Here is a 27,679-nt window from a genome sequence, read left to right as displayed (position 1 = left end):
TACTCTTGGTCCATGGACCACACTTAGAGAACCTGTGCGGTTTCAGCCTTCATGATGCAGTAGTATTAATTGCATTAGGGAAAACCAAACCAAACCAAGCCATTTGATGCCAAATGATCTGTAGTAGCGACCAGGCATGGCTATTTTAGAAAAAAACTTCTTGGATATTTAATATACAGCCAGGGTTGAGAAATCATTGATCTAGTCCAGAGCCCTCACTCTGGGTAAAAAAAAAAAAAAAAAAAAAAAAAAAAAATTGAAGCCAAGAAGTTAAGTGACTTACCCAGAGAAATGCTGATACAGTCTGGGACTAGGACCAGATCAATAGTTTATGGCTTTTTCTGTTGCACCACACTGCTTTCCTCCATGTGCATACGTGAATGCATTTTGGCTTTCTTGTCTCTGCTTTGCAGGTTCTCAGTTCTAGCTTCCGTATGAAAACTGTTGCTGCATCTATGTCCCCTAAACTACATTTCTCAAATAGTCTTATTAATACTTTTCTTTGTACAATTCTGTGTATCCCTGTAATTTTTTTTTTCTCTTGGAAGATGGTCCAGAATGTAGTCCTGTATTTAAAAGTCTAAGCACTGAATTTTGCTGTAGAATATTTTTAAAACATCCCTCCGACCAAAACTTCTATCCTTTTGTTTGTAGGATTTCTACAAATCATGGGACATGTTCAGTCTGAATAGTGCCTTCATTCCTCTTCTCATTTTTCCTTTGCAGCTTTGCTGCTTTTTTATCGTATTTCTCAAATTAGCTCTTTGAGTTTTTCCGCTGGCATGTTTTTTTTTTTATTTTACTAATAGCATTCTTTCAATAATTTTAACCCATATTCTTTACTTTATATCTTTGATTTTTCAGATCGTGTAAAATTTCTTTTCACCTTTTTATTGGTTCCTCCCATGACTAGGCATTCTACCTAAATTCTTTCATGCTATTTAATTTTTGAGCTATCCCTTGCAAAATCAGCTGCTTCTATAAGCATTCTATGACTTTCAAAGCAAATTATGATATGAAATAGTTTGTATTTTGCCAATATTTTTGTAATATAGTTTATAAATTACCATATGCTTTTATATGAACTTGATATTCTTTAAATTATTTCAGATCTTTTTCGTTCTGCGTAAGAAAAATAGCCAAGTGACTTTCCTTCATGTCTTCCATCATACGATCATGCCATGGACCTGGTGGTTTGGAGTCAAGTTTGCTGCAGGTAGCCAAGGGAAAATTGGGATCATGTGTTATAAATGATAACATTTGTATATGCTATGAACAAAAATTTTATCCTTAAATGTGATTTATAAGAAACTCAAAAAAATCAAAGAGTCCCTTTGGCTAAACTTCTGACTTTCATTAATTATTATCTGAAACATAAACATAGAATTCTTAATTACATTCTCCCCACTATTTAGATATGCATAACTTTTGGGCACATTCTTCTACACACATATTTTTAGTTGTTTTGCTTGGAATTTATTTGAGTCTTATTAAAGACTATTATTAAATGCCTTTAAATAAAGAAATAAAAAATAAAATAAAACCTTGGCTTTATAGGAGTATAGATATGGTCCCAGGAAGTTAGAATGTTTAGCTCAAGTTCCATGTCTTGTTTGCCTTCACATTTCTAGTAGCTGACACACAGCCCAGCCCCTGACAGCTCTTTAAAGATGCATCAAATTGTGGTTATCCCAACTTCTCAAAGCATCTTACTATATTGAAAGATCCATTGATGCTGTTTTTAAGGTCAAAAATAGTTTAAGTGAAAAGCTTGCCCAACAAGCTCTTTTGTTTGTTTCATTTTATTCTTCTGAACATCTAAAATGGAAGAAAACAGTTCTACTTTACAGAATGTACATAGTAGAAAATAATGTTTTCTTCTTTCTCATATGTTCTATGAATTGGCATTTCTGTTCAGTCTTATGTGTGGAAGTAATTTTATCCTGTCATAACATTTAAATAATGTTATCCCCAAGAACATATTTTTACCTTAGCAAAATTTGGTTGAGGGGTTTATTTATTCTAGTTTCTTAAATTTAAGAAGACTTTAAGTAGGTCTGTACCCCATATTAGGCAATGCTTTAATATTTCTGTCAATAGCTTGCCTGTATTAGGCATTCCGACTCAGCTAGACTAAAAGAAAAGGGAAACCACAATTGAGGAACTCTTATTTGAATTGTAGACTCTCTATTATTTGAGTTGTAGACCCTCTAGGCATGGGAGGAGGGGGGAATGCACATGTCTCAGGATGAAAAGGACACAGATAAGCCAGTGGCAGGAAGGGGATGCCAGAATCCAGAGGAGCCACATGGGCTGTGAATCGTGGGTTAAGGGCTATTCCTACTGTAGCTTACAGGCTTCAGATTTTCCAGTTGTGTAAAGAACCTCCTTGCCCCAAATTGGCATTTATCTGTTGAGGAATTTTTTTTTGAGTAAATGTAGCTGTTTTTCTTATGATGTATGTTCATGTAAAAATTTAACTTACATTAGGATAAGATAGTCTCAGATGTGTTCATTTCTCAAATCAAGAGAAGCTATATCATTTGATTTCCTTACTTTCTATGTTTTTGTTTCCTGTCATATGCATAGAGTCCCCCTCAGTTCTTTCTTTAGTTATATACATTGACACCATATTTGTGTTGATGAGAAATTGGAAATAGCTAAACATTCACTAATAGAGTGGTTATGATTTCTTGTATATGTATAATTGTGAGGTAAAAATAACACTGAGAGGCATTTAGCTCATCTTCTCTGTTAAACAGTGTGATTCCTAAATTATCAGAAATAGATGACTATTCTAATTTTAAAGTATGCTAGAAAAGGTGCTTTCACACCCTTAGAATTTATTTATTCTCATTTCTTCCATGAGACCAGAATACTATATCACAACACTGAAAAATAAATGTAAGTAGGAAAAAAGATTAGAAGGCAATATTCCAGAATATAAACAGAGGTGATTTGGAGATATTGAAACAAAAAGTGATTTCCCTTCCCTTCATTTTCCCTTCCATTTTCTGTATTTTCCAATTTTTCTATATTAAAGAGTTCAATAATGGGAAAAATAAATTTTATTTAAAGCATAGAGTTGAGCATTTTTCTAACTTCTATCTTTGAGTTCATTAATAGTCTAGCTTCCATTTCAAAAACAAGCAATAGTTTTCAATAATGAAAATTTAAACTATGATATACCTCAATTTTTGTATGTTACCATGGTTATGGACATCAATGTGTTCCTTATCCATACCTTAATCCCCTTTCTTCTTCACAAAATGTAAATAGTAGAAAATAATGTTTTCTTCCCTCTCATATTTCCATGAGTTGGCATTTTTGTTCAGTCTTCTGTGTGGAATTCTACTAAACAGTTGTTCAGCATACTTGATACCTATTCAATGACAAGCACAGCAACAAGAGCTATTTCCAGAAATGCGATTTGGCACCAGCTTCCATTCCTGGAATGAAACTGTCCAGTTTAAACTATTTGTAAAAACTTGAGCACAGCTGGTCTTTATTTTATTTTATTTTTTTATTTCGGCATATTATGGGAGTACAGATTTTAAGGTTTCAATAAATGCCCTTTCCCTCCCTCCCCCCACAAGTCTGAGTTTCAGCATGACCATCCCCCAGATGGTGCACATCTCACTCATTATGTATGTATATACCCGCCCCCTCCCCCTCCCCCCTGCCCAATACCCTATTACTGTAGTACCTATGTGTCCACTTAGGTGCTGCTCAGTTAATACCAGTTTGCTGGTGAGTATATGTGGTGCTTGTTTTTCCATTCTTGGGATACTTCACTTAGTAGTATGGGTTCCAGCTCTAACCAGGAAAATATAAGATGTGCTATATCACCATTGTTTCTTAGAGCTGAATAGTACTCCATGGTATACATATACCACATTTTATTAATCCATTCTTGGATTGATGGACACTTGGGCTGTTTCCACAGCCTTGCAATTATGAATTGTGCTGCTATAAACATTCGCGTGCAGGTATCTTTTTTGTAGAGTGTCATTGGATCTTTTGGGTGCTCAACATCTCTAATCATCAGGGAAATACAAATCAAAACTACAATGAGATATCACTTAACTCCAGTGAGAATGGCCTTTATCAAAAAGTCTCCAAACAATAAATGCTGGCGTGGATGTGGAGAGAGAGGAACACTCCTACACTACTGGTGGGAGTGCAAACTAGTTCAACCTCTGTGGAAAGCAATATGGAGATACCTTAAAGTGATACAAGTGAATCTACCATTTGATCCAGCAATCCCATTACTGGGCATCTACTCTACAGCTGGTCTTTAGTATTTAATTTCCTGTTTGCCTGCCATACTCCTTGCTGGGATAATGGCAATCCAACTTTTCTCTTAAATATGATGAAGATATTTCTGTGGCAGGTTTTTATATTAATTATGCATATACCCCCTCCAAGAGATATGGAGAATTGTGATAATTACCTAGGTGATTCATTTATTTTTTCCAAAGCAAAAGAATGAAATGTGATAGCACTAATTGTAATTCATTCTGAGATGTTCATTTTTAGATTCAGTCATAAAGAAAGCAAGCTTAGAATATACTCTACTAGAAAAGCCTCCCAAAGATACAGTAAATAAACTTGGTAAAATAACTTAGAAAATAATCATAACTAGAGAAAATAAATATGTTAATTTTATTTGATAGCTTATTTTGATCAGTAACTGACACTCTTAGCTACGCTAGAGCTTTGTTAAATCCCTGTCTATAGGATCCTCATTTTCAGACATTTAAATGGTGAGAGTGTTGAAATGGAAAATAGACACTGCTCTACCAAATAATGGGAGAGGTGTCTTAGTAGGAAAGGTTCTCATATATTTCCATATCAAGGTGAAATAGATTTCTTGTGTGTATATTATGGTGATGTACAAATGGACTTGAGAGGTATTTGGCGTATTCTGTGTTAAGCAGCTTGACTCCTAAACTATCAGAAATAGACAGTTATTCTATTGTTAAGTTACCCTACAAAGGATGTTTTTATACTACTGTAATTTATTTATTCAAATTTCTTTTGGGAAAGCAGATCAGTCCAAATGCAAATAATAAAAGCTGGAAAGTTGATAATAAGCTTCATTAATTCAGTTCCTCTTAACTTGAAATTTGTGATAATTGAGAGATGAGCTAAAATTTGATTTACTCTAGTTGGAAGGAGACAGTTTATGGAGCACAGTATAGCATAAATGAGGCTTGGAGGGAATGTTAAACTATTTACAAGTAATTATTCAAAACAGGTTATTTTAAAGGAGTTCTTTAGCAGTGGTAGTATCTAGAAGTCTCTAGAGTAGCTGCAATTGTGAACAATTATTAAAAAGTAATTTGTACTGTGTTTTATGACATTTTCCTTAGAAGATTATATTAGAAGTGATATATTTGTATTTTCCTTTTAACTTTCTGTAGTTTATAATATTTATGAATTCAGTCCTTCTTCTACCACAATTAGTCGGAATTTATAAGGTTTTGCTTTATTTCTAGAAACAAAGAATACTGGTATTAAGAAAATAGAATATTTTAGAGAAAAATTTAAATTTCAGGTCAACATTACTAGTTGAGTCAGTTTGTACATAAAGAAAATATAGATTTCGGCCAGGTACGGTGGCTCATGCCTATAATCCTAGCACTTTGGGAGACCAAGACAGGAGGATTGCTTAAGCTCAGGAGTTCAAGACAAGCCTGAGCAACACAGTGAGACTGTGTTTCTACAAAAAATACAAAAATTAGCTGGGCGCGGTGGCACCCACCTGTGGTCTCAGCTACTCGGGAGGCTGAGGCAGGAGGATTGCTTGAGCTCAGGAGTCTGAGGTTGCTGTGAGCTATGATGATGCCACTGTACTCTACATGAGGCAATAGAGTGAGACCCTGTCTCAAAACAACAACAACAACAAAAAAATACAGACTTTTCTAGATTGTTCCTCATAGGAAAAAGACCCTAAGGAAGATTATTTTTGTATTTTTTTCCCCATTATCAACCTGTTAGCCTTTGCCCTGTCCAAGTAGCATAGCTAAAGACAACTGAAATACCCTTTTCTTTGCTTCTGTTCTAAATTTAAGGTGATCAGTAGGAGATGTGATAAAGTTAAAAGAGGAAAATCAAGATGGGAAGGCATAATCAAATGAAAGCAGTAAGCAAGGGTGGTTTAACAGTTAATAGATATTTATTTTGGAAAAACAATAATTATTAAAGCAAATTTGGCATAGCTTACTAGTGAAAGCCAGTGGTTTTACTGCCAAAATTATTTAATGAAAATTATTGATGGTGGGAAAAGTGAATTTGATTTCACACAATGACATGTACAAAATATTCTTAGCATCTTTATTTAAAATAGCCCAAATTAGAAATAATCCTAATGTCTTTCAATAGGAGAATGGATAAATAGTGATGTGTTCACATAGTATAATACTACACAGTAATAAAAAGACAGACTACTAATATATACGCTAATGTGCATGAACGGAAACATTATGTTGAAACAGACACAAAAGAGGATATCCTATGTAATTCCATTTATGTGAAGCTTAAAAACAGGCAAAACTAATAGTTGATGATAGAAGTCAGCATAAAGGTTACCTCGGGCGGGGTATATTCTTCAAAGGGGCACTTGGGAATCTCATGTAGTGTTGGAAATGTTCTATATCTTGATTTTTGTGGTTATATGGGTATATACATCTGTGAAAAAGTATCAAATTGTATACTTAAGATTAATGTAGTTTGTTGGCTGGGCGCAGTGGCTCACGCCTGTAATCCTAACACTCTGGGAGGCTGAGGCGGGCAGATTGCTCAAGGTCAGGAGTTCGAAACCAGCCTGAGCAAGAGTGAGACCCCGTCTCTACTATAAATAGAAAGAAACTAATTGGCCAACTAATATATATATAAAAAAAAAAAATCAGCCAAGCATGGTGGCGCATGCCTGCAGTCCCAGCTACTTGGGAGGTTGAGGCAGTAGGATTGCTTGAGCCAGGAGTTGAGGTTGCTGTGAGCTAGGCTGATGCCATGGCACTCACTCTAGCCTGGGCGACAAAGCAAGACTCTGTCTCAAAAAAAAAAACAAACAAACAAAAAAAATGATTAAATGCACTTTGTGTAATTTATGTTAATATTCACTAAAAATGGAAGTTTACTATTATTTAGCAGCATAACATATGTAAAAAGTAACTCAGCTAAGTTTGCTAAGTAAACCCAAATCATAAGGCCATCTTAAGGTAAATATATAACAAAATAAACAAGGATTTGCTAATTTACTTTATAAGATTTGTATATTTTATGAAATATATTGTCCCTCTCTAATGTTATGACTGTTTAATAGGATTGATATTTTCTTCCTAGTAAAATTTAAGAGATAATTATACTAAAATCTCAGTTCAGACAAAAATGTGTTTCATTTTAGGGAACAATGCCATGTTACAACAATTTTATTTTCCAGGTGGTTTGGGAACATTCCATGCCTTTCTAAATACAGCTGTACATGTAGTCATGTATACTTACTATGGAATATGTGCATTGGGACCTGCCTACCAGAAGTATTTGTGGTGGAAAAAATATTTGACATCATTACAGCTTGTGAGTAATTAATTTTCTTCATAACCAGATATAAAACTAAACTATAGTCACTTGTCTTCATTGTGAATTGAATTAGGATGTCCACTAAATAAAGAACAAAGTTTACAAAACATTAGGGGTGTAGTGTCTGGCCCCTATATGGCATGCCATCATTATTCTTTCTACATTAAATGAACTTTATCAGGAACTTTGTTGAAAATAAAGCATATTTGGTAATGAAGAGTCTCAGACAAATAAACCAGTATGTGTATTTTTATATCATCTTTATATTATTTTATACAATAATAAATATATTTATGATCAAAATAATCCCCAAATTATGTGATCCTCAATAAGCATAATACTAAATTAGAAATTAGAAATTCTGTATTCTAGATCTAAGTGACTTTGAAGAAATGATGAGCCTTCCTATCTCCCTACCTATGTAGTCCTAACATTTATTAGTCTGTCTTCCTCAAATCAATAAAAATTATTGTGAGAATTAAATGTGTAGAGTGTTAGGCCAGTATATATGCATTATGTAATTTGAATACTACTTGTTAATAAACAATGTTTGAAATAGCAAAGGCCTCAGTTTAGACTTAATCATACTTTCATATTATTAATTCTAAAAATATATGGCATTTAATTTTTTTGAAGAATTACTGTGAGTTTGAGATGGTGTTTTGCTTTAAATTTTATTGATTTCTATTAAGAGGAGAATCCTGCCATACTTGTATTTCCACTTTTGCAGTTTGTAGTAACTCAGTATCATATTCTGCTAGTAACATCAAGGAGAAAGTATGGATTTGGGTTTAGATAGTCTGTTGAAGCTTAATTTTTATTAAAATCTATAACTTGCTGAATGAAATTTGTTACATTCATATAATATGTTCTCCCAGGTGAGAGATTGATGTTTTAATTTTGTAAGGCTCCTAAATCAAGATCAGAGTATGTCCTTGCATAGTTACTTATTGTATCTTAAATTGGCAACTCTAAATGCCTAACCATAAAGAAGTGGTGAAATACATTATTGTAATTCATACTTTGGAATACTATGAAGTCGTGAAAATTATTCACCATTGCTTTCTTTCAAAGTAGTTTTTCTTATTGTGTGGGCTCATTGTAGAAAAATCAGAACACCTAATTTAGCAAAGAAAAAGATAAATAAACGTTATTCCATCACCCAGGGATAATCAGTGCTGATATTTTTATTTTGTTCTCATCTGTCTTTTCTCTCGTATGCATATATGTGTATACCTTTGACATGATTTGTATTATCCTGCATATGCAATTTTGTATTAGGCTTTTTTTTTTAACTTAACATACTCTAAAATGTTGTAAAAACTTTTTAACAATGTTGAAAAATACTTATGTGGAAAAAAGGGGTAGGCCGGGCGCGGTGGCTCACGCCTGTAATCCTAGCACTCTGGGAGGCCTAGGCGGGCGGATTGCTCGAGGTCAGGAGTTCAAAACCAGCCTGAGCAAGACCCCGTCTCTACTAAAAATAGAAAGAAATTAATTGGACAATTAAAAATATATATCCAAAATATTAGCCGGGCATGGTGGCACATGCCTGTAGTCCCAGCTACTTGGGAGGCTGAGACAGGAGGATCGCCTGAGCCCAGGAGTTTGAGGTTGCTGTGAGCTAGGCTGACGCCATGGCACTCACTCTAGCCTAGGCAACAAAGTGAGACTCTGTCTCAAAAAAAAAAAATAAAAAAAAATAAAAAAAAAAAGAAAAAAGGGGTAGACATTTGTTATCTCAAAGCTGCCAATTATACAAAAACACACACATGCATAGAACATTGAGGACATTGACATTGCTTTGCCTTTCCAAGGTTTTGTTTGCTCTTCTGTAAAATGAGAGGAATAATTATGGTTACTCTGCAGGGATATCATAAAAGTTCATTAAAGTAATGCAAGGAAAGGTGATGATGATAAGGGTAAAATGATAATAAATCGAACTGTGAAAAAAAATCTTAACCATAGTTATAACTAGACAGATTGTGGATATAGATAATTATCTATTTCTTTATAGAGTTTTACTTTTCTAAAATATCTATAGAACACATGTTGCCTTTTAATCAGGAAAAAATGATAACCAAAAACTCTGAACATTAGCCTAGAAAGTATCCCTCTTAGGACTGTGTAGTTATGTTTTGTTTCACAGAGCCCTTGAGCACTGCTAGGAAGGCCACCAGTGCTCTTTCATTCCTTGTAGATTCTCTGCATCAGTTGGTAGCTAAGACACAGTTTTATCTATGACAGTGGAGGACAAGTGGCAGTTATGAGGGGTCTGGGATGCTTTGGTTCCTACAAAATTAGAGTGGCTCTAATTAAAATATTTTCATTTTCCAAAAATTGAGATACCTGGCCTAAGAACAGGACAAAATATTTGAAATTGAAACTGTCCTGGAAAATTAGGCTACCAGGTAGTGGTCCCAAATGCATTTCATCAGTGTCAAGGACTCAAGTCAGAGATTCCAAAGAAAACCTGATATGTTAGTTTTCTGAGTAGTAGAAGCTCCAGGAAACATTTAAATTGAGCCCCCTGGAATTTTGCAGCTTGGCAGGACTGAATAGTGGTTCCTGACTCCCATCTGGATTTTGGCTCTGTACCACCTATTATCACATCCAGAGAGGCTAGATTTCAACATGAACTTCCCTACCCAACAGTATACTCCATGCACTTGGGGAGTGTTTAAACATAAGTAGGCAAAGAATTGTAACTGTTCATATCTGAACAATTTTTTTTTCACTTTTTCATCTTTTAGGTCCAGTTTATTATTGTCACCATCCACATAGGCCAGTTCTTTTTCATGGAGGATTGCAAGTACCAGTTCCCAGTCTTTCTGTACATCATTATGAGTTATGGGTGCATCTTTCTGCTGCTCTTTCTCCATTTTTGGTACCGTGCTTACACCAAAGGTCAGAGGCTGCCTAAAACTGTGAAAAATGGAAACTACAGAAACAAAGATCACTGAAATACAAGCAAAACATGAATCTATGATTGAGACTGATATCTGTCTTCCTTGACAATCAAGAGATATTTACCTATGCAGTGAATTTTGTATATTTTTCACAACTAAGAGCTTGTATTTTTATGATAAGTTAATTGGAATTTCTGGTATTTGAGAGCCCAAAGCTCCCAGGTAACAGTCTTCTGATAATTAGAGCCTAGAGCAGCCTGAAATTTTTAGCTGCTTTTAAACCTAATCTAAAGGTTTTGTTTAATACATTTTGTTACAGTGAAAGGAAGATATGAAGCAATACTGTACTCTTCAAGGAAGTCTGTTATACATGAAAAATATTAAGTATTTTGAACACAGACAGAGATCCATGCAGTACAATAGATTCTTTCGGCTGGGTCTGGAAACCTCTAACTGTGGGGCTCTGGCTTTGTCATTTGTTGCTAATATTTCAGAAGATACTGTATTTACTCTAAAGTTAAATTCCCATTCTAAAGAGCTAACATAGTGAACATTAAGTGTATTTTTGATAAGTTGTCATTTAAAATCACTAATGATAATTTTTAATGAATCTTTTGAGTTGCCACCACCAGTTTTGATAAGACTTCCTTTTGTTGTGCATAAGACATTTTAGTTGTACACAGTGTTTCAAAGTAATAGTCCTTTCAGTTAGTGATACACTGAACACTAAAGTTCAGTTCATATTTTGAAAACAAGGTGATTTGTTTTGATGGATTCACAAACATTTTGCTCTTACTATTCTATCATTAACTTTGATCTCTGGAAAGAGATGAATTTGTTAATGAAAAAAGTACTGTGTAGTTCGGTGGGAAAAATTTGTTATCTGTTTTATTAATATCATTTTCTCATATTGTCATGGCTTATAGGATTACTTTGGTTAAATATATATTGGTTAGCTCCTTAAATGTTCATGTCATTGGCACACTGCAGGTACCCCCAAATCGTAAATAATTTTAGCCCACTCATTAGACACAATCTCCAGATATGAGTTAGAGTGCCTTGTGAAGCCACTAGAAGCAAATGGTGGCACAGAGAATATCTGGGGAAGATTCCATCATGTAAGCAAGGGCTGTTCTACTTTGAGATAGAGACAGACTACGTAATAGTTATAGATTCTCTAGTGTTATAGATACACTGCATGAAAAAGTATTTTCCAGAATTGTAAATTAATTCATAACTTGGATTTCTTTTATTCAGACCTATAAACCATATAATGAAGGACTGAATTCATTTAGCATAGATTTTGTTTCTTATAAAATTGCTACTTCCTAAAATTCTCTTGTTTTCACATTCTCTTGTCAGAGAACCAAAATTGCTGGTGAATAGAAATATTGTCCAAGAAATAGCAATATTTGGACATTTGTGAATGTTTCCCTATTGCTTTTTTTCTTGTTTTATTTATACTCAAATTTGAAGGACTGCTTATGTTTGTAAGACTTTAAACAATTAGTACTTAAGGCCTCAGTTATTGTGTAGCACACAGGGATACTTACTGTACAACACAACCTAAGTTTTACTCAGTATCATGGCCTTTAATCTTCACACTTACCAGATTCATATATTTGCCTTTAAGTGACCTTTTTTGATTTCACTTGCTTACAGTAGGAGAAGATGAGGGTTGATAAGTGGAAGAAATTTCATATTTTTTAAGTAAAAAATAAAGAACAGGAGAGCATAGCTAAAAGAAACAGTTGTGTTCTAATTTATTTCACTATAAAAGTCTCAGAATTCCTTAAGTGTTTTTCAGTTTTGGATCTTCATATCCAACCTATGCTAAAACGAGAAGATATGGTAGGTGCTGTTATATATACACACACAATTTTCAAAGACATGAGTAGGATAAGGACCAAAAGGAGGCAAAAATAAAAGAGGATAAAACAGGAAAGTTCGATTTATTTCTTATGTACTTTCTGACCTGCATCATACGTCCTCCCTAACCTTCCTGTAGTCTTTAAAATGTTTGCCTTGCCTATGAACTAACATGATAAAACCACATTCTCAATCATACAAGCAGAAGTAGAGAGGTACAGTGTTACAAAAGAAATCATAGCTGGCAGAAATATCCTTGGTATAAACATCAGTAGATGAAAATGAATGTCACTAGATACAGAATTTGTATGGACAATATTTTATTAAAAGGATTCTGTGTGGTCACATAGAGTTTCTATTGGGGTTTCATCTCACTTTTCAGGACTTTATTGCCTAAAGGTTTGCTTACCTGACAAAAAGCCCAGTTACAAAATCTAGTTTATCACACAAAGGAGCTATGAATCCTTGAGGAGCTATATCTGTACTGTAAATAAATACAAATACAGATTTTTAAATATCTATGGAACATTGCCATTTTACAGTCTTAATTCTTATTAAGTAGAATTTTTAATTGTACTATATTCTGAGATAAATTATGAAATTATGAGGTATATTCTTTCAGTTATCCGTTATTTCTGTTAACTTTTTAAAGACTGGAAAACTCTGTGGATGTTGTCAAAGTGTGGGTTTGTTTTTCTCTGTGTATTATAATAAATTTGTGGTACTGCATGTATATGTGTGTGTGTATGTGTATATTTTATTTCAGAATCCAGCTGCATGTGTTTGTATGTGTAGGCCGCTTTTAATTTGAATACTCACCAAATCAGAGTATTTTACATGTGTGTTGTACATGTGCTGCATTCAGAGCCCTGTTGCCTAAGACATAATTGGGACCTCCTGGAGCTTACAGACTGGCAGATGAAATTAAGCTACAGAGCAGCAGATGATAGATGCTGGATGAGTGACAGTCCTGCCATTTGCAAACAGGGAAGGCTCTATGAAGGAATTTGAATTTGAGTTGTGTGTTTAAGATGTACAAAATTTCAAGATGAGTGTTGGGTTAGTGCACAAGGTGTTTTAGATGAAAAGGAATACCAAATTAAAAAAGAATAGTTTTGCCATCCCTACTGAAATAATGGCTCTAGCTAATGATCATCACCAGTTGCTAAAACAATTAGGTGAAAAGTTGACGGGGGAAATTTATAATGAATGATTTATATCGACACAGCCTGAACCCACTTATCAATCTTACTGTCATTCAAAGTGGGACAACCAGATATTGTGCCTCTTAATGTGCCATAATACTATGAGGTATTCTCACCAAAATTTGTTTAAAACTTGAATCTAATCAGTCCTCTCTATTTCTAACTTACCAGTTACTGGAATACAGTGGATAGAGGAAGATGTTAAAAGACTCCAAGAGGATACAATCAGCCAAACCTAGAATGTAGGAAATTCTATAGGATAGATGACCCAGTTTCTTCAATAAATAAATGGCATTTTTAAAAAGGAACAGAGAAGGGAACTTTTATAGATTAAAAAAGACTTAAGATTTATTAACCAAATGTCATTTGGATCCTGATTTGAACAGATTAAATCATAAAAGGGCATTTTTGTAACAATCAGATACAAATAAACATGAACTAAATATTAAAAAATAATAGGAAATTAATGTTGGGTGTGCTTACTGTATTGTAGATATATTCTTAAAGTCCTTGTCTGTGAGAGGTATACACTGAAATATGTATATGTAAAATGATAGATTGTCTGTGTTCAGTTTTAATACACTATAAAATGATAGGTTGTCTGTGTTCATTTTAATACACTCTAGTAAAACAAAAGGGAGGTGCTGATATCTTTTAAAGTTAGGTAACAGGTTTTATTCATAGGATTTTGTTATACTCTTCTCTCTACTTTTGTGCATGTTTGGAATTTTCCAGCTTTTAAAAAGCATTTTTCATATATCCTAATGTTCCATAAGATGTTATTTTAAATTCCAAGTTAGGAATCAAAATGATGGAACTGACATGATTATTCACCAGTGGTCAGTCAGTACTTAAGAGCACTTACTGCATCTAAATGTTGTAAGAAACTTCAAAAAGTCCTGGATATGGGCCCTACCCTTAAGAAGTATACAGTATAGTTAGAAAAGGACAGGCCTACATAAAAATTTAATGAAAACTAAGGCAGCATACATGATGACAAATGAAAAGTTTATTAAAGATTTGCAGTATCTATTTTCCTAATGTTACGTGGTTAGTGTTGCTGAAACAATAAAGAATGTTCATTGAGAGCCGCTGAAGATTTTTGATCAGAGGAGTAATCAGTCTGGTTATGAGAGGCTCTGGAGAAGAGTCCCTTATGTGGAACCCGAGGTTCCCTGTCACCACCATTTAACCGTATTTCCTTTTTGTTGGAAGCAGTCGAGTGTAACAGACTGTGATTGTTGCCTGTTCTAAAGCACCGTACCATGTAGCTAAGTGCTCTGGGGAGGGGTGGGGCCCAGAGGAAGTCTGCATATACTGTGTGCCACAAGGAAAGAATATGTCTTCATATACCCCAAGGGTACCAAATAAGATAGAGTCCAGGTCTGTGTCCTTCTAAAAGACTTTCCCAGGAGCCCACACAGCAACTTCTACCTACATCTCAATGGTCAACACTGCCTTATGGCCACCCTTAGCTGCAAGGGAAGCTGGGAAATACAATTTTCTAGATGGGAACATTGTCATCTCCAATAAATCAGATTCTATTAGTGAGAAAGAAGGTAAGAAATGAAGATTGAGTAGGCAACTGATGTAACCACATTCATTCATGTTTGTAAAGCTTTTTAAGGACTCGATTCTTTTCTTTGTCTTCCATGGAACATTCCCAACACATTATTGTTTTTGGCATTAGGGAAGGAAATGTTTCCTCTGGCTGTCTGGCCACCATTCTGGTATTAAATAGATCAACCAGTTGGAGTTATAGTCCCCGCAGAGCAGAAAAGAAGTGCCCTTCATGCCTGCCTGCTACAGGAGGGGCATGAGACCCCTTCGCCCTCATGACCAACTGAGAACCATCAGAGAGGTAGACAGGAGCTCATCCCTGTGTCCCCATCACCCAATACCAGCCCTTTTATATTCTTATTAGCTACTTCTGTTTTATTTCTGACAATCTTCTGTGTCTATCCTTTGCCCATTTACCATTAAAGTTTTTGTATTTTTTTAACAAGGGCTCTTTTTATAGTTATATAGCAACCTTTTGCTTTTTCATTTTACAACGTAGCATTTTAAAATGTTTTAAAACATTTTTGTTTTTACATTTACTTTTATTTTTTCTGTATCTCTAATTTCCACATAAACAAAATAAACATTTATTTATAGCTTTAAAATAACCACACACCCATTATATATGGATGGCTACTAAAAAAACCAGAAAATAACAAGTGTTTGGGAGGATATGGAGAAATTGGAACCCTTGTGCACTGTAAACTGGTATAGCTGCTATTAGAAACAGTATGGTGGTCCCTCAAAAAATTAAAAATAGAAATACCATTTGATCTGGCAATTTTACTTTTGGGTATATACCCAAAATAATTGAAAGCAGGGTCTTAGGTATTTGCATGTGGTATGCTCCTATTCATGGCAGCATTATTCACAATAGCCAAAAGGTGCAAACCAACCAAATGTTTGTTAACAGATGAATGGATAAACAAAGTGTGCTGTATACATACAATAGAACACTATTCAGCTTTAATAAGGAACAAAATTCTGACACATGCTACAACATAGATAAACCCTTAGGACATTGTGCTAAATGAAATAAGCCATTCACAAAAAGTCAAGTGCTATATGACTCTAATTACACGAGTTCTTTAGCATAAATTCATAAAGACAGTAGAATGATGGTTGTCAGGGGTTGGAGAGAGGATGATGTGGAGAATCATTGTTTAATGAGTACAGAGTCTCAATTTTGCAAGATGAAAAGAATCTGGAGATCAGTTGCACAACGATATGATTGTACTTAACACTACTGAACTGTACACTTATAAGTGGTTAAGATGGTAGCTTTGATGTTACCCCTTCTCCTTTGCATTTACCATGTCTATCAGATTTGATATCAGTTATGCTAGCATTGTAAAAGGAGATGGGAAGCATTTGAATTTTAAACATCTTTAGAACTTATGCTATGCTTTCACATAGCATAAGAATTGTATATAATTTTAAAGAATCACTCAAGTTACTCTCTAGCTTCCTTCTTCCCAGCTATCATTGCTGGAATTCTCCATCTCTTACACATTACCTGCCCCCTACCTTACTATAGACTCCAGTCCCTCCTCAGCATTCTTTTGGTGGTAACTCTTTTTTTTTTTTTAGACAGAGTCTCCCTCTGTCACGCAGGCTAGAGTGCAGTGGCATTATCATATCTCACTGCAACCTCAAACTCCTGGACTCAAATGATCCTCCTGCTTCAGCCTTCCTAGTAGCTGGGACTATAGGAGTGTACCACCACACCCAGTTATTTTTTTTCCTCTTTTTGGTAGAAATGGGGGTCTCACTATGTTAGGAGGGGTGGTCTTGAACTCCTGGCCTCAAGGGATCCTCCCACGTCAGTCTCCTAGAGTGCTAGGATTACAAGCATGAGCCACCATGCCTGGCCTGGTGGTACCCTTAACTGTTACCACTGTTCTCTATTTCAAACCCATTCCCAGTGCTACAATAGACCAGGTTCCTGTGGTGCCACATCTTATGATGGCAAAGGAGCAGATCCTTTTGAGTAGGGGGTGAATGAGGGTAAGCCCTCTGCTCAGACACTTCCCTCCTCTCTCCTCTTACCCGCCCTGTGCCCCTCCCTTCAGAGATCCAAATAAATTTCCAGCTCCTACCCCCTCTCCTTCTCTTACCCTAGAGCCTCTCCACTCTACTTTTGAGAGCTTTTGAAGTCTATTTGTTTCCTGGCTGTGTGTTCCTAAAGTCTCGTTATCAACTTAAATCTCACTTTTTTATTTCCCTACTAGGCATAAAAGAAAAAAGGGGAACAGAGAGTGGGGTCTGGGATGGAGAGTTTAGGAAAGAACCCATTAACTGGATTTCCCATTGTATGTAGAAATCTTTGGAGAGCTGAAAAATGGGTGTGTGTTTAGTGACAGGAAGTGACAGTGACATTTCTCAGCCACCACCCTAGAACATACTACTTGTCAGCAATTTCTGCAAAGAGCCTTCCAGCCGGAATATTGACTTGCACTCTTGACCCAGCCAATCTTTTTGTATTATTCAACATTCATTTTTGAATTTAGATCTGATTATGTCTTTGTCCTGCTTAAGCTTAATGGCTTCCTATTGCACTGAGAATGAAGACTAAAACCCTTAACTTGCCCTCAAGGCCCTATAGAGACAGCTCTGCCCAGCTTCTAGCCACAGCTGCTATATAAAGACCATAGCATTCTTTTGGTTTCTGAAATGTTCCAAGTTTCTCTTTGCCTGTGTCTGGAACCTGCTGGCTTGACTACCTTCCTCTATGCCCCAGCCCACTCCTATCACCTCCCCCCAATATATTCATAAATCCCTTACCCTTGGTCTGGGTAACTTCCACCCACTTTTCAGACATTAGATCTCAGTTCATCTTTTAGGGCAGTCTCTTCTCAACTACCTAGAGTATATCAGAATCCCTGTTATATACCTAGAACTCAATGTGCATATTTTTTGGAACACACTGAATTAAATGTTGGACCACTTGATTCACATTTTTCCTCCCCAGTAAGACTGTAAGCTCTGTGAAGGCCAGGACTGTGGGTGTCTTGCTTAAAATTCTACCCCCTGTGCTTAGCATAACACTGCATAGAGTAAGCATTCAAAAAAATATTTGCTGGATCAATACAGAAATATAAAAGATGTGAGTCTAGTATCACATTGGGTCAGTGTTGAGGTTTAGGGGAGTCAATAATATAATACCTTATTTTTCCCCTGCCTGCATTTGTAATGAATTTAGAGATAGATGCAGGAGCCAGGCAGATAGCAGTAAGAACCTCTCTTTATTACTGAAGAGAAATAAATACAATTTCCTATTAAAAGGAACAGGGGCTCCCTAGAGAAATGTTTAATTCCAGGTCTGGAGCAAACAGTATACAAGATGAGCTTGAAACATCTTGTTCTGGCAGAAATAAAGACACTATTCAAAGATTAATGGGCTATATCAAAAGGACACAAGCACTGGTTTCAAAAAGAAACATGACAGTAATGAATCATAATTCATGAAATAAAGAATTCATGAGTCTATAATGATACTCAAAAAAGTAGGCAGTGGAGAGGAGGGAAGGAAAGTTCTCTTAACTGAAGAATGGCTATTAGAAAATGTAGGTGGAATGGTAGAATTAGAAACCACTATTTGCCACCACCAATGTATTAACTCATACACATGATTATCAAAACCCATTGGGTAAAAGTTTATTGGGGAACAGGATATTTGTATGATCTTGCAATATCACCCCACAGATTACTTATTATATATAAAGGAAAAAAGATACCTTTATAGTAGAGATATCTAGTGGGCACCACCCTACCCAAGTGATTAAATTTAGGGATAAGGGGACAAACTGACACTATGTTCTTCCTGACGGGATGCGGTTGGAAGTATACATCGTCTACATATTCTTACTAAATGTTCAACATGAATCTAATCATAAGGAACCACCATTTATGGGGCATTCTATGATACAAGTAGTGTAGAGTTTTCAAATTGTCAGTTTAGTAAAATGGAGAGACTATTCTAGATCATGGAGAGTAAAGAAACAGAACAACCAAATGCAATATGTGGTCCTTAAAATAGCTATAAAGAAAATGTTGAGGTAAACTGGAAAAATTTAAATATGGTAATTAGGCAATATAATTATATCTTTTGGCTCTCCAAAAACTTAACTACTAATAGCTTTCATATTTTGTATATGTATTATATACTACATTCTTACAATAAAGTAAGCTAGAGAAAAGAAAGTATTAAGAAAATTGTGAGGAAGAGAACATACATTTACTGTTCATTAAGTGGGAGATCATCACAAAGGTCTTCATTCTCATCATCATCTTCATGTAGAGTAGGCTGAAGAGGAAGAGGAGGGTGGATCTTGCTGTCTCAGGGGCGGAAGAGGTGGAAAGAGAAGCAGGAGAGGCAAGCACACTCAGTGTAACTTTTTTTGAAAAATATTAACATATAATTGCACCTGCACGTTTCAAACGTGCTATTTAAGGATCAACTGTATAGCTTCAACAGTAACAAATAAAAAGTAAGTGTGTATCTGTGTGTGGAGAGAGAGAGAGGCGTGGCAAATGGAGCAGAATGTTAACAATTGACGTGAATGTAGGTGGAAAGTATACAGCTGTCATCAGATTATTCTTTGAACTTTTCGGTAGGTTTGAAATTTTTTCAAATAAAAAGTTGAGTAGGTAAATGGTGAGAAGATGGCTGTAGGACTATGACGAAATGTGCCTGCTGATACTTCCTCATACCTAAATTAGACATAATTGCCTTATCATAGTCACTCTTGGACAAGCACAGACTTCCCCTACCTCCTTCTCCCTCTGCCCCTTGCATAAGGCCTGTTCTTAGAAAATTTATGGCTCAGAACAGAATTGGTAGACTTAGCAGGCAGGCAGATCTCACAGAGAATCCAGAAGCATCTGAACCCCGTTTGTCCAGTTTTACCTCCTAAACTCCCTATTTAGAGAAATTACAGGGCCAGAAATATTCCTCTAGGGCAATGGTTCTCAAACTGGATTGCACATTTGAATCACTTGGAGATCCTATGCCACCAACCCCGGAACAATTAAATCACAACCTGTGGAGGTGGAACACAGGCATCAGTAATTTTGAAACTCCTCAGGTGATTCTAATGTGCAGACAAGTTTGAGAATCACTGCACTAAGGAAGTCTCTCCATGTGGAAATGTGATTAAGAGTGGAATTTTTAATTCTTAACATCAGACGAGGAAGAAAAGAAACCCACCCGTGGGTCCCCAAGCTGCAGTAGGATGCAGGCTCAGAAGGAAAAATGCTCCTAGGGGCTCTTAAAACACAGGAGTCCTTATGCCTACAATCTTTCAGCGTCTACTCTGCTGGAGTCTCTACCCTTGGCTACAGGGGCAGCCCCCACCTCCTCCCATTTCCTAGTTGCTGGGCTTGGAGAGGGAGCTACAGATCTCTCCAGTAGGACTCAGGAATGGGAGAAGGTTAACACATTTCAATGTGGCAATGACATTCAATGGCAGCACCACAAAACAGTGAATTTGGAGTATATTAAGTTCAATGAGCTTTTGTTGGGGGTTGGGAATCTTTCTATAATGGATAATATTTCCAGTTTTTATAGAAAATATGTGTTCCAAGTTCAAAGGACTTGTTTACAAATAAATGTTGGGAGTATAATACATTGATGTCTGGACTATTTTCTGTTCCTTTAGTCTATTCATCTGTCTTTATACCAATACCCAACTCTTCTTGATTACTCTAGCTTTGTAAAAAGCCTCGAAATCAGATAGTGTTAGTCCTCCAACTTTGTCCTTCATTTTCAAAGTGGCCCTTCTAGGTCCTTTGCATTTCCTTATGAACTTTAGTATTAGCTTATCATTTTCTACAAAAAGCCTGAAGGGATTTTGACTGAGTTTGCATAGACTTTATAGATCAATTTTTGGAGAAATTACAACTTTGTTACATGAGTCTTCTGATTCCGTGGACATTTTGTATCTCCCCATTTATTTGTGTCTTTAAGTTTCCTCAACAGTGTTTTATAGTTTCAGTGGATAGGTCTTACATATCTTTTATGTCCCCAGATAGAAATATATTGGCTTTTTGATGCTATTGTAACTGGCATTTTTTTTTTTTTTTTTTTGAGACAGAGTCTCGCTTTTGTTGCCCAGGCTAGAGTGAGTGCCGTGGCGTCAGCCTAGCTCACAGCAACCTCAAACTCCTGGGCTCGAGCGATCCTTTTGCCTCAGCCTCCCTGGTAGCTGGGACTACAGGCATGTGCCACCATGCCCGGCTAATTTTTTATATATATATCAGTTGGCCAATTGATTTCTTTCTATTTATAGTAGAGACGGGGTCTCGCTCTTGCTCAGGCTGGTTTTGAACTCCTGACCTTGAGCAATCCGCCCGCCTTGGCCTCCCAAGAGCTAGGATTACAGGCGTGAGCCACAGCGCCCGGCCTGTAACTGGCATTTTAAAAAATTTAATTTTTGATTATTCACTGACAGTATATAGAAGTGCAATTGACTTTTTGAAGTCTTGCAAAGTTTTCTCATCAGTTCTAGTAGCTATTTTGTAGACTTCCTAAGATTTTTTTATATGGACAATCATGTTGTTTGCAAATAAAGACAATTTTTCTTATTTATTCCAATCCAGAAACATTTTCTTTCTTTTTCTTGCTTCACTGCACTGGCTAGGACCTCCAGTCCAATATTGAATAAAAATCCTTGCCCTGTTGCTGATGTTAGGGAGAAAGCATTCAGTCTTTCACCATTAATTATAATGTCACCTGTAGGATTTTCATAGATTCTTATTACTAGGTGGGAGTTTCTGTCTGAACTCTAGTTTATTGAGGTTTTTTTTGTTTGTTTGTTTCTGAAGCAGAGAGGTGAGGGGAATGCCATGACTTCTCTCCTCCTAACTTATTTTATTTCAGAGTATTATAGGGGTACAAACGTTTTGGTTATATAAATTGCTTTTGTATAGTTTGAGTCAAAGTTGTAAGTGTGTCCATCACCCAGATAGTGTGCATTATACCCATTAGGTGTGAATTTACTTATTCCCTTCTCCCCCTTGTTTGCTTTTTAAATCAGAAATGGATATTGAATTTGATCAAATGCTTTGTCTGGTTTTTCTGTTCCTTTATGTTAAAACAATTCTTTTAAATAGAAATTTCAAACATAATAAAACTAGACAGATTGGTAATAATGATCCCTCACATACCTATCATCATTCAGCTTCAACAATTATGAATTCATGGGCAATCTTGTTTTATATGTGCCCCAGCCATGTCCATGGCTCCGTATTACATGTGAGCATATCTTAGACATTATATGATTTTATCATACATACCTCTACATATGTAAAACAATGGTTCTTAGCATGTGGTTTCCCAGACCTGCAACATCACAAACACCTGGAAACCTGTTGAAAATGGAAATTCTTAAGCCCTAAAAAAGTCCTACCAAATCAGAAACTCTGAGTGTAGGGCCCGGTCATCTTGTGTTTTAATAAGTCCTCTAGGTGATTCTGATGCATGCTAGAAATCTAGAATCACTGCCCTAAAAGATTAAGGAATTTTTAAAAAGGTAACTGTAGTACAATTATTATACCTAAGCATTTAAACTATAATTTATGATTATCCTCAAAGAGCTATTCAGTATTCTAATTTCCAATTATCTCACCATTGCTTTTAATTTTTTAAGTTTTTGTTATTTTTAAAGTTCATTGAATCATGACCCAAATATTAATGTTCATACACTGTGTTTAATTGATTTATCTTAAATCTCTTATAGGTTCTCCCTTCAACCTCTATTCACTTCTTTCTTTGTACTTGCAAACACCTGGTCATTTATAGAATTTCCCACGTTCCAGAATTTGCTGATTTCCCCACCCCCAATATTATTGCATCTTCTGCATTTCCCATAAATTGCTAGTTGGATCATATCAATGAGGTATGATCAGGCTTAGGTTCAATTTTGGGGGCAAGAATCTGTAGTAGATGGAGTTTGGTCCTTGTCTCTCTAAAGACTCCTGGTTAACACTTGGTTCTAGCTATTTGCACTACAGCACTGTAGTTACTCCAGGCTTTGCCTCAAACCTCCTCTCTCATCGTACCTCCTCTGTTTCCATCTCCTTGGGCTCTGCACTTTTCCTGGTCCAGTGTGAGGACCCGACTTGATGCTTCTTATGGCCTTTATCTAACAGTCCTTTAGGATGCTACTTCTGGTAACTTCAGCTTCAAGCACAGAACTAGCAAGAACCACTCTCCCTGGGATCCTGCCCAATCCCTCAGGACACTTCCTGGCAAGGCCTGCAGAACCCCAATTCCAGCTCTCAGCTTGCCTATGGGAGGAGGCCAGATAGTAATGGCATTTCTGTGGTCACTCCTCTCGTCTCCCCTCTACTTAAGAAAACTCTGGAGTCAGGCCTTGGCCACTGTTTTTTAAAGAGTCTCCAGGATTCCAGTGTGTAAAGAGGTTTGGGGGCAACTTCATAGTGAACTCTGCACAGCCACTCTTCCTATGAATCCTTCATTGAAAGTAGCATTGAACCACTGCCCTGTCACTTAATTCCAGGAGCAAATCCAGAGACTTTTCAGAGAAAACTAGACAAGAAAATGCAGCCAAATAAATTTGAATGTCTAGAAAATCTCTCTTTAGTTTTAAACGAAAAGGGGAAAATCCACAAATGGAATAATATCTAGTCTGAATGCTGTAAGAGTTTTGTCCATTAAATAAAATTCTTTCATACCTTCCTCCTTCACTTTTCAAAGCTGGTTTTTGGGTTACAGTGTATGTAGATGGACTAAATTCCTGGTAATTTGTGACTACTGAGTACCTATTCTGTCTCTGGTCTGGGGCATTCTTCTGTGCTTTTCTTTTTTCTTATATAGTGAAAGATCTATACCAGTTATCCTCAGAGGATGGAGATTGGAGGTGGCAGGAGAAGGTCTTCTCAGGTGCTTGCTGGTCATGCTTTGTCTTTTGAACTTGAATGACTAGATTCAGAGTCCAGAGTGCTCACCAGTACCCCATGGAACTGCTGCAACAGGGCTGCTCTTCATGGTTTGTTTCTCCATCTGGGTGCCAGTTACAAGGATGTGTGTGGTTTGTGCGAATTCGCTGAACCATATACAGATGATCTGTGTACTTTTCTCTATGTATATTATAATCCAATACAAAGTAAAAAAATTAATCATAATAAATGTACCACTCTGGTAGGAGATGTTGATAATGGGAGAATATATGCATGTGTTTTAAAAAGATGTATATTATTTCTACCACAGAGGCTGTATCGAGATTCAAAATGTTTAGAATGTGATTAAATGATAAGCAAATAATTTGAACTGTCATTAAAACCTTTGAAAATTATAAAAAAGGAAGAAAGAAGAAAGAAAAATCTGTGTCAGGAATATGGAAAAGAAAAATATGAAATATAAAGTAATCATCATCAGTAAGGACAAAAGCATAAAATGATTTTGTTTTTAATATCCAAGCCAGTTTCAGTTGCTTGGCTCTGAAAGAAAATAAAAGCAGCAGTGTTGCAAGGGAATACAATCACCATTGTTTCCTTTGTCAGCCCTTCAAGATAGCCCAATGCATGCAGATACCCTACCCCAGCCCCAGCTCACAGACCTTCCTTGTTCCCCAGCCTCTTTTGCCTCACAATCTCAGTTTCATCCTGGTTCTTGCTTAATGACGCTGACCACTATTCCATTTCTCATTCTGCACTCCTATGTGTGTGTGTGGGGTTCATGAGCTGGGGCTCCTCTACTGTTGCCACCAGGGATAGGAAATTCCCTGGAACTATCATGCTCTGCAGGAAGCAGCCCCTGCCCCAGCACCTTACTACTTACAAGCATCTGGCTGTAAGACCTGGCAGTGTCGCTTTCCAAAAGTTCTGTATATTCCCTAACTTCCCACCCTGATTTTTTTCTTTTTTTTTGTAAACTGAATTTTTTTTCCAGCTATGTAAAGTACATTTGCTATTTCAGGGACCATTTGTGATGAATCTTTTTAAAATGCCAATAATTTGATCCTACTTTTTAGATTTCTCTTAAAACTAAGCTAAGGTGCTCTGGATCAGGCAACTGATCTAGTAATAAGCAATACTACACTATATCATTGGACCATTTGTCAGCTACCCAAAAGTTCAGTAATATGTAATAATTTATAATTCTGCTGAGACAAAAACTCAAATCTTTTGCCTTCAAGGGTGAAATAGAGGAGAAGATATTTGATGGATATCCAGAGCTTTAGCCTCTAGGTATGGAATCAAGAACCAAGAGTGGGCCAAGCTCCTAACAGAGGGATCAGAGCCCCAGGAGAGGCTGAGGGACTGTGGTAAGTGAAGTGCCAAGTGTGGGCAGAAATGTCTAGACACAAGGGTGAAGCAGCAGGACTGAGGGCCAGAGAAACAGGTGAGTCAGGGTAGTAAACCAAAAGCCTGAAATGGGACATTGGAAAGATCCTCTGTTCTTTCTCTATTCTTCCTCCCTCAAACTTCCCCAACTGTTCCCTGACCTCTTCATCTAGTATTTTCAACCATGAGTCATCTCTATTTGTAGGTTTCACTGTCAATCAGATGCTGCATGTCCAAATCCCAACTTCTTTTGGCTCTTCGCATTTATGAGGGATAATTCCAATGACTTGCATGAATTCTCAAATATGAGTGTAAAATATTTTCCCTATAACATGCATAAGTACGAAAAGTAAAGAACAGCAAAGGTGTATTGCACTGAGGATCCAAGGTGGTTGGTAAGGCTCTTTTATAAGCTAGATAAGATTCTCTTACACATTAGCCTCTGAGGTGAGAGTTTTGGGTTTTTGTCTCATCAAGGTTAGAAACCTGTATATGTCATGGGTCTACGGGGCTGCTAGAAAATAGTCAAAATCATAAATAAGCTGTGGAATCTAGGTACTTGTAGGTACCTCTGCACAAGCTACTCTGGTGATTTTTATGCATGGTAAAGTCTGAGACCCCTTCTCCATGTTCCTTCTTGCTTATCTCGACAACTCCTGTTTTGCTGTTGTTAATGGTGCAATCTTTCTGCCAGTCTTCCACATAATGTTTGGAGCCATTTTTTATTTTTTTCCCTCCCTCATCCCTTATAACTAGTCACTCGTTAAATATTGACATTTTTTCCATTCTTGCTATTGCCTTGTGGCAGCTAGAAAAAACATTTGAGAATTTTGTACAGAAAATATATATTAGTTTTCTACTGGTACATAAGAAATTAGAAATTTACTGGATTTTGAACAATACCTATTTATTAGCTCACAGTCTGATAGGTAGAAATTTGGCATGCCGTGGCTGCCTCTCTGCTCAGAGTCTATCAGGTATCAGAAGGCTGAAATCAAGGCATCAGGCTGAGTTCTTTTGTAGAGGCTCTAGGGAAAAATCTGCTTCCAAGCTCATTCAGGTTGGTGGAATTCAGTTCTGACCTACCCTCTATAACCAGCTGGAAAAAACTCTCTCCTTTTAAAGGGCTCATGTGATTAGGTAGGCCCATCTAGATATTTGTCCTATCTCAAGATCAGCTGATTTGGGACCTAATTATATGTGCAAAATTCCTTTCCAGCAGTACCTGGATTAGTGTTTGTTGAATAACTGGAAGGAGACCTGTGTACGTCAGGGGCTGGAAATCTTGGGGGTTGCAATGGTTAACTTTATGAGGCAACTTGACTGGGCCACAGGATGCTCAGATATTTGGTCAAACATAATTCTGGGTGTTTCTGTGAGGGTGATTTTGATGAGTTTAACATTTAATTCGATAGACTGAGTTAAAGCACATTGCCCTCCCTTAGATAGGTGGGCTACATCCAATCAGTTGAAAGGCTGAGTAAAAAGACTGACTCTCCCTTGAATAAGAGAGAATTTCTTGTGCCAGACTGCCTTCAAGCTGGGACACTCATTTTTTCCTACTTTAGACTCTAACTAGAACACTTGCTCTTCCTGGTCTTGAGCCTGCCGGCCTTCAGACTGAAAGTATAGCACTGGTCCTAGTTCTCAGGTCTTTGGACTTGGACTTCAACTACACCAGCAGCTCTTCTGGCTTTCAGCTTGCCAACTATAGATCTTGGGCCTTGTCAGCCTCCATAATTATGTGAACTAGTTCCTTATAATAAGTCTCCATCTCTGTCTCTCTCTAGATATATATCCTAGTGGATATAGGATATATATAGGTGCCGTCTTACAATTCTGCCTACCACACAAGAATCAGAATTCTAAGAGTTTTGTATATATTTCCTCAATTAAGTCTTTCAATAACCCTATGAAGCAGGTACCATTATTATTTTCATTTTACTGATGAGGAAACTGTACTCAGACAAGTTGAGTCTTATTTTCACATAACACTCTATTATTGCTCTTAGAATTTCATGGCTATATTCCTCCCCCTATCTTGGAACTGGTTTTCCTATCTCCAAGGTTTTCCTCCTCTAATTCATCCTATGCTTCTTGTCCAGACCAAAGTTAATTAAAAATTATTTTTCATTATGTCATTTTCCTAGGTGTAAAGAAATGTACTTTGCTATACATGCTATGTGGCATAGCTATGATATGTTAGAAATTGAGCTTGTGCCCAAATAGGAAAATCCATTC

At 36.5% G+C, this 27,679-nt stretch overlaps 1 protein-coding gene across 2 annotated transcripts in view; it reads left to right on the top strand.

The window, feature by feature from the left end:
* The window catches only part of ELOVL7 (ELOVL fatty acid elongase 7), a 90,491-nt gene extending 76,326 nt beyond the window's left edge, over positions 1-14,165 (top strand). For both annotated transcript variants that reach the window (XM_012775635.2, XM_012775639.2), the window contains exons 6-8: positions 1,111-1,216; positions 7,448-7,584; positions 10,341-14,165. In XM_012775635.2, the coding sequence (XP_012631089.1) occupies positions 1,111-1,216; positions 7,448-7,584; positions 10,341-10,550 (453 nt within the window). In that variant the 3' untranslated portion in view covers positions 10,551-14,165. The remainder of the gene's footprint in view (positions 1-1,110; positions 1,217-7,447; positions 7,585-10,340) is intronic.
* The last annotated feature ends 13,514 nt before the right edge of the window (positions 14,166-27,679 follow it).

This window comes from Microcebus murinus, chromosome 11 (genome assembly GCF_040939455.1).
Source record: "Microcebus murinus isolate Inina chromosome 11, M.murinus_Inina_mat1.0, whole genome shotgun sequence".
NCBI classification, from domain to species: Eukaryota; Metazoa; Chordata; class Mammalia; order Primates; family Cheirogaleidae; genus Microcebus; species Microcebus murinus.
This window is presented reverse-complemented; position numbering and strand designations above follow the sequence as displayed.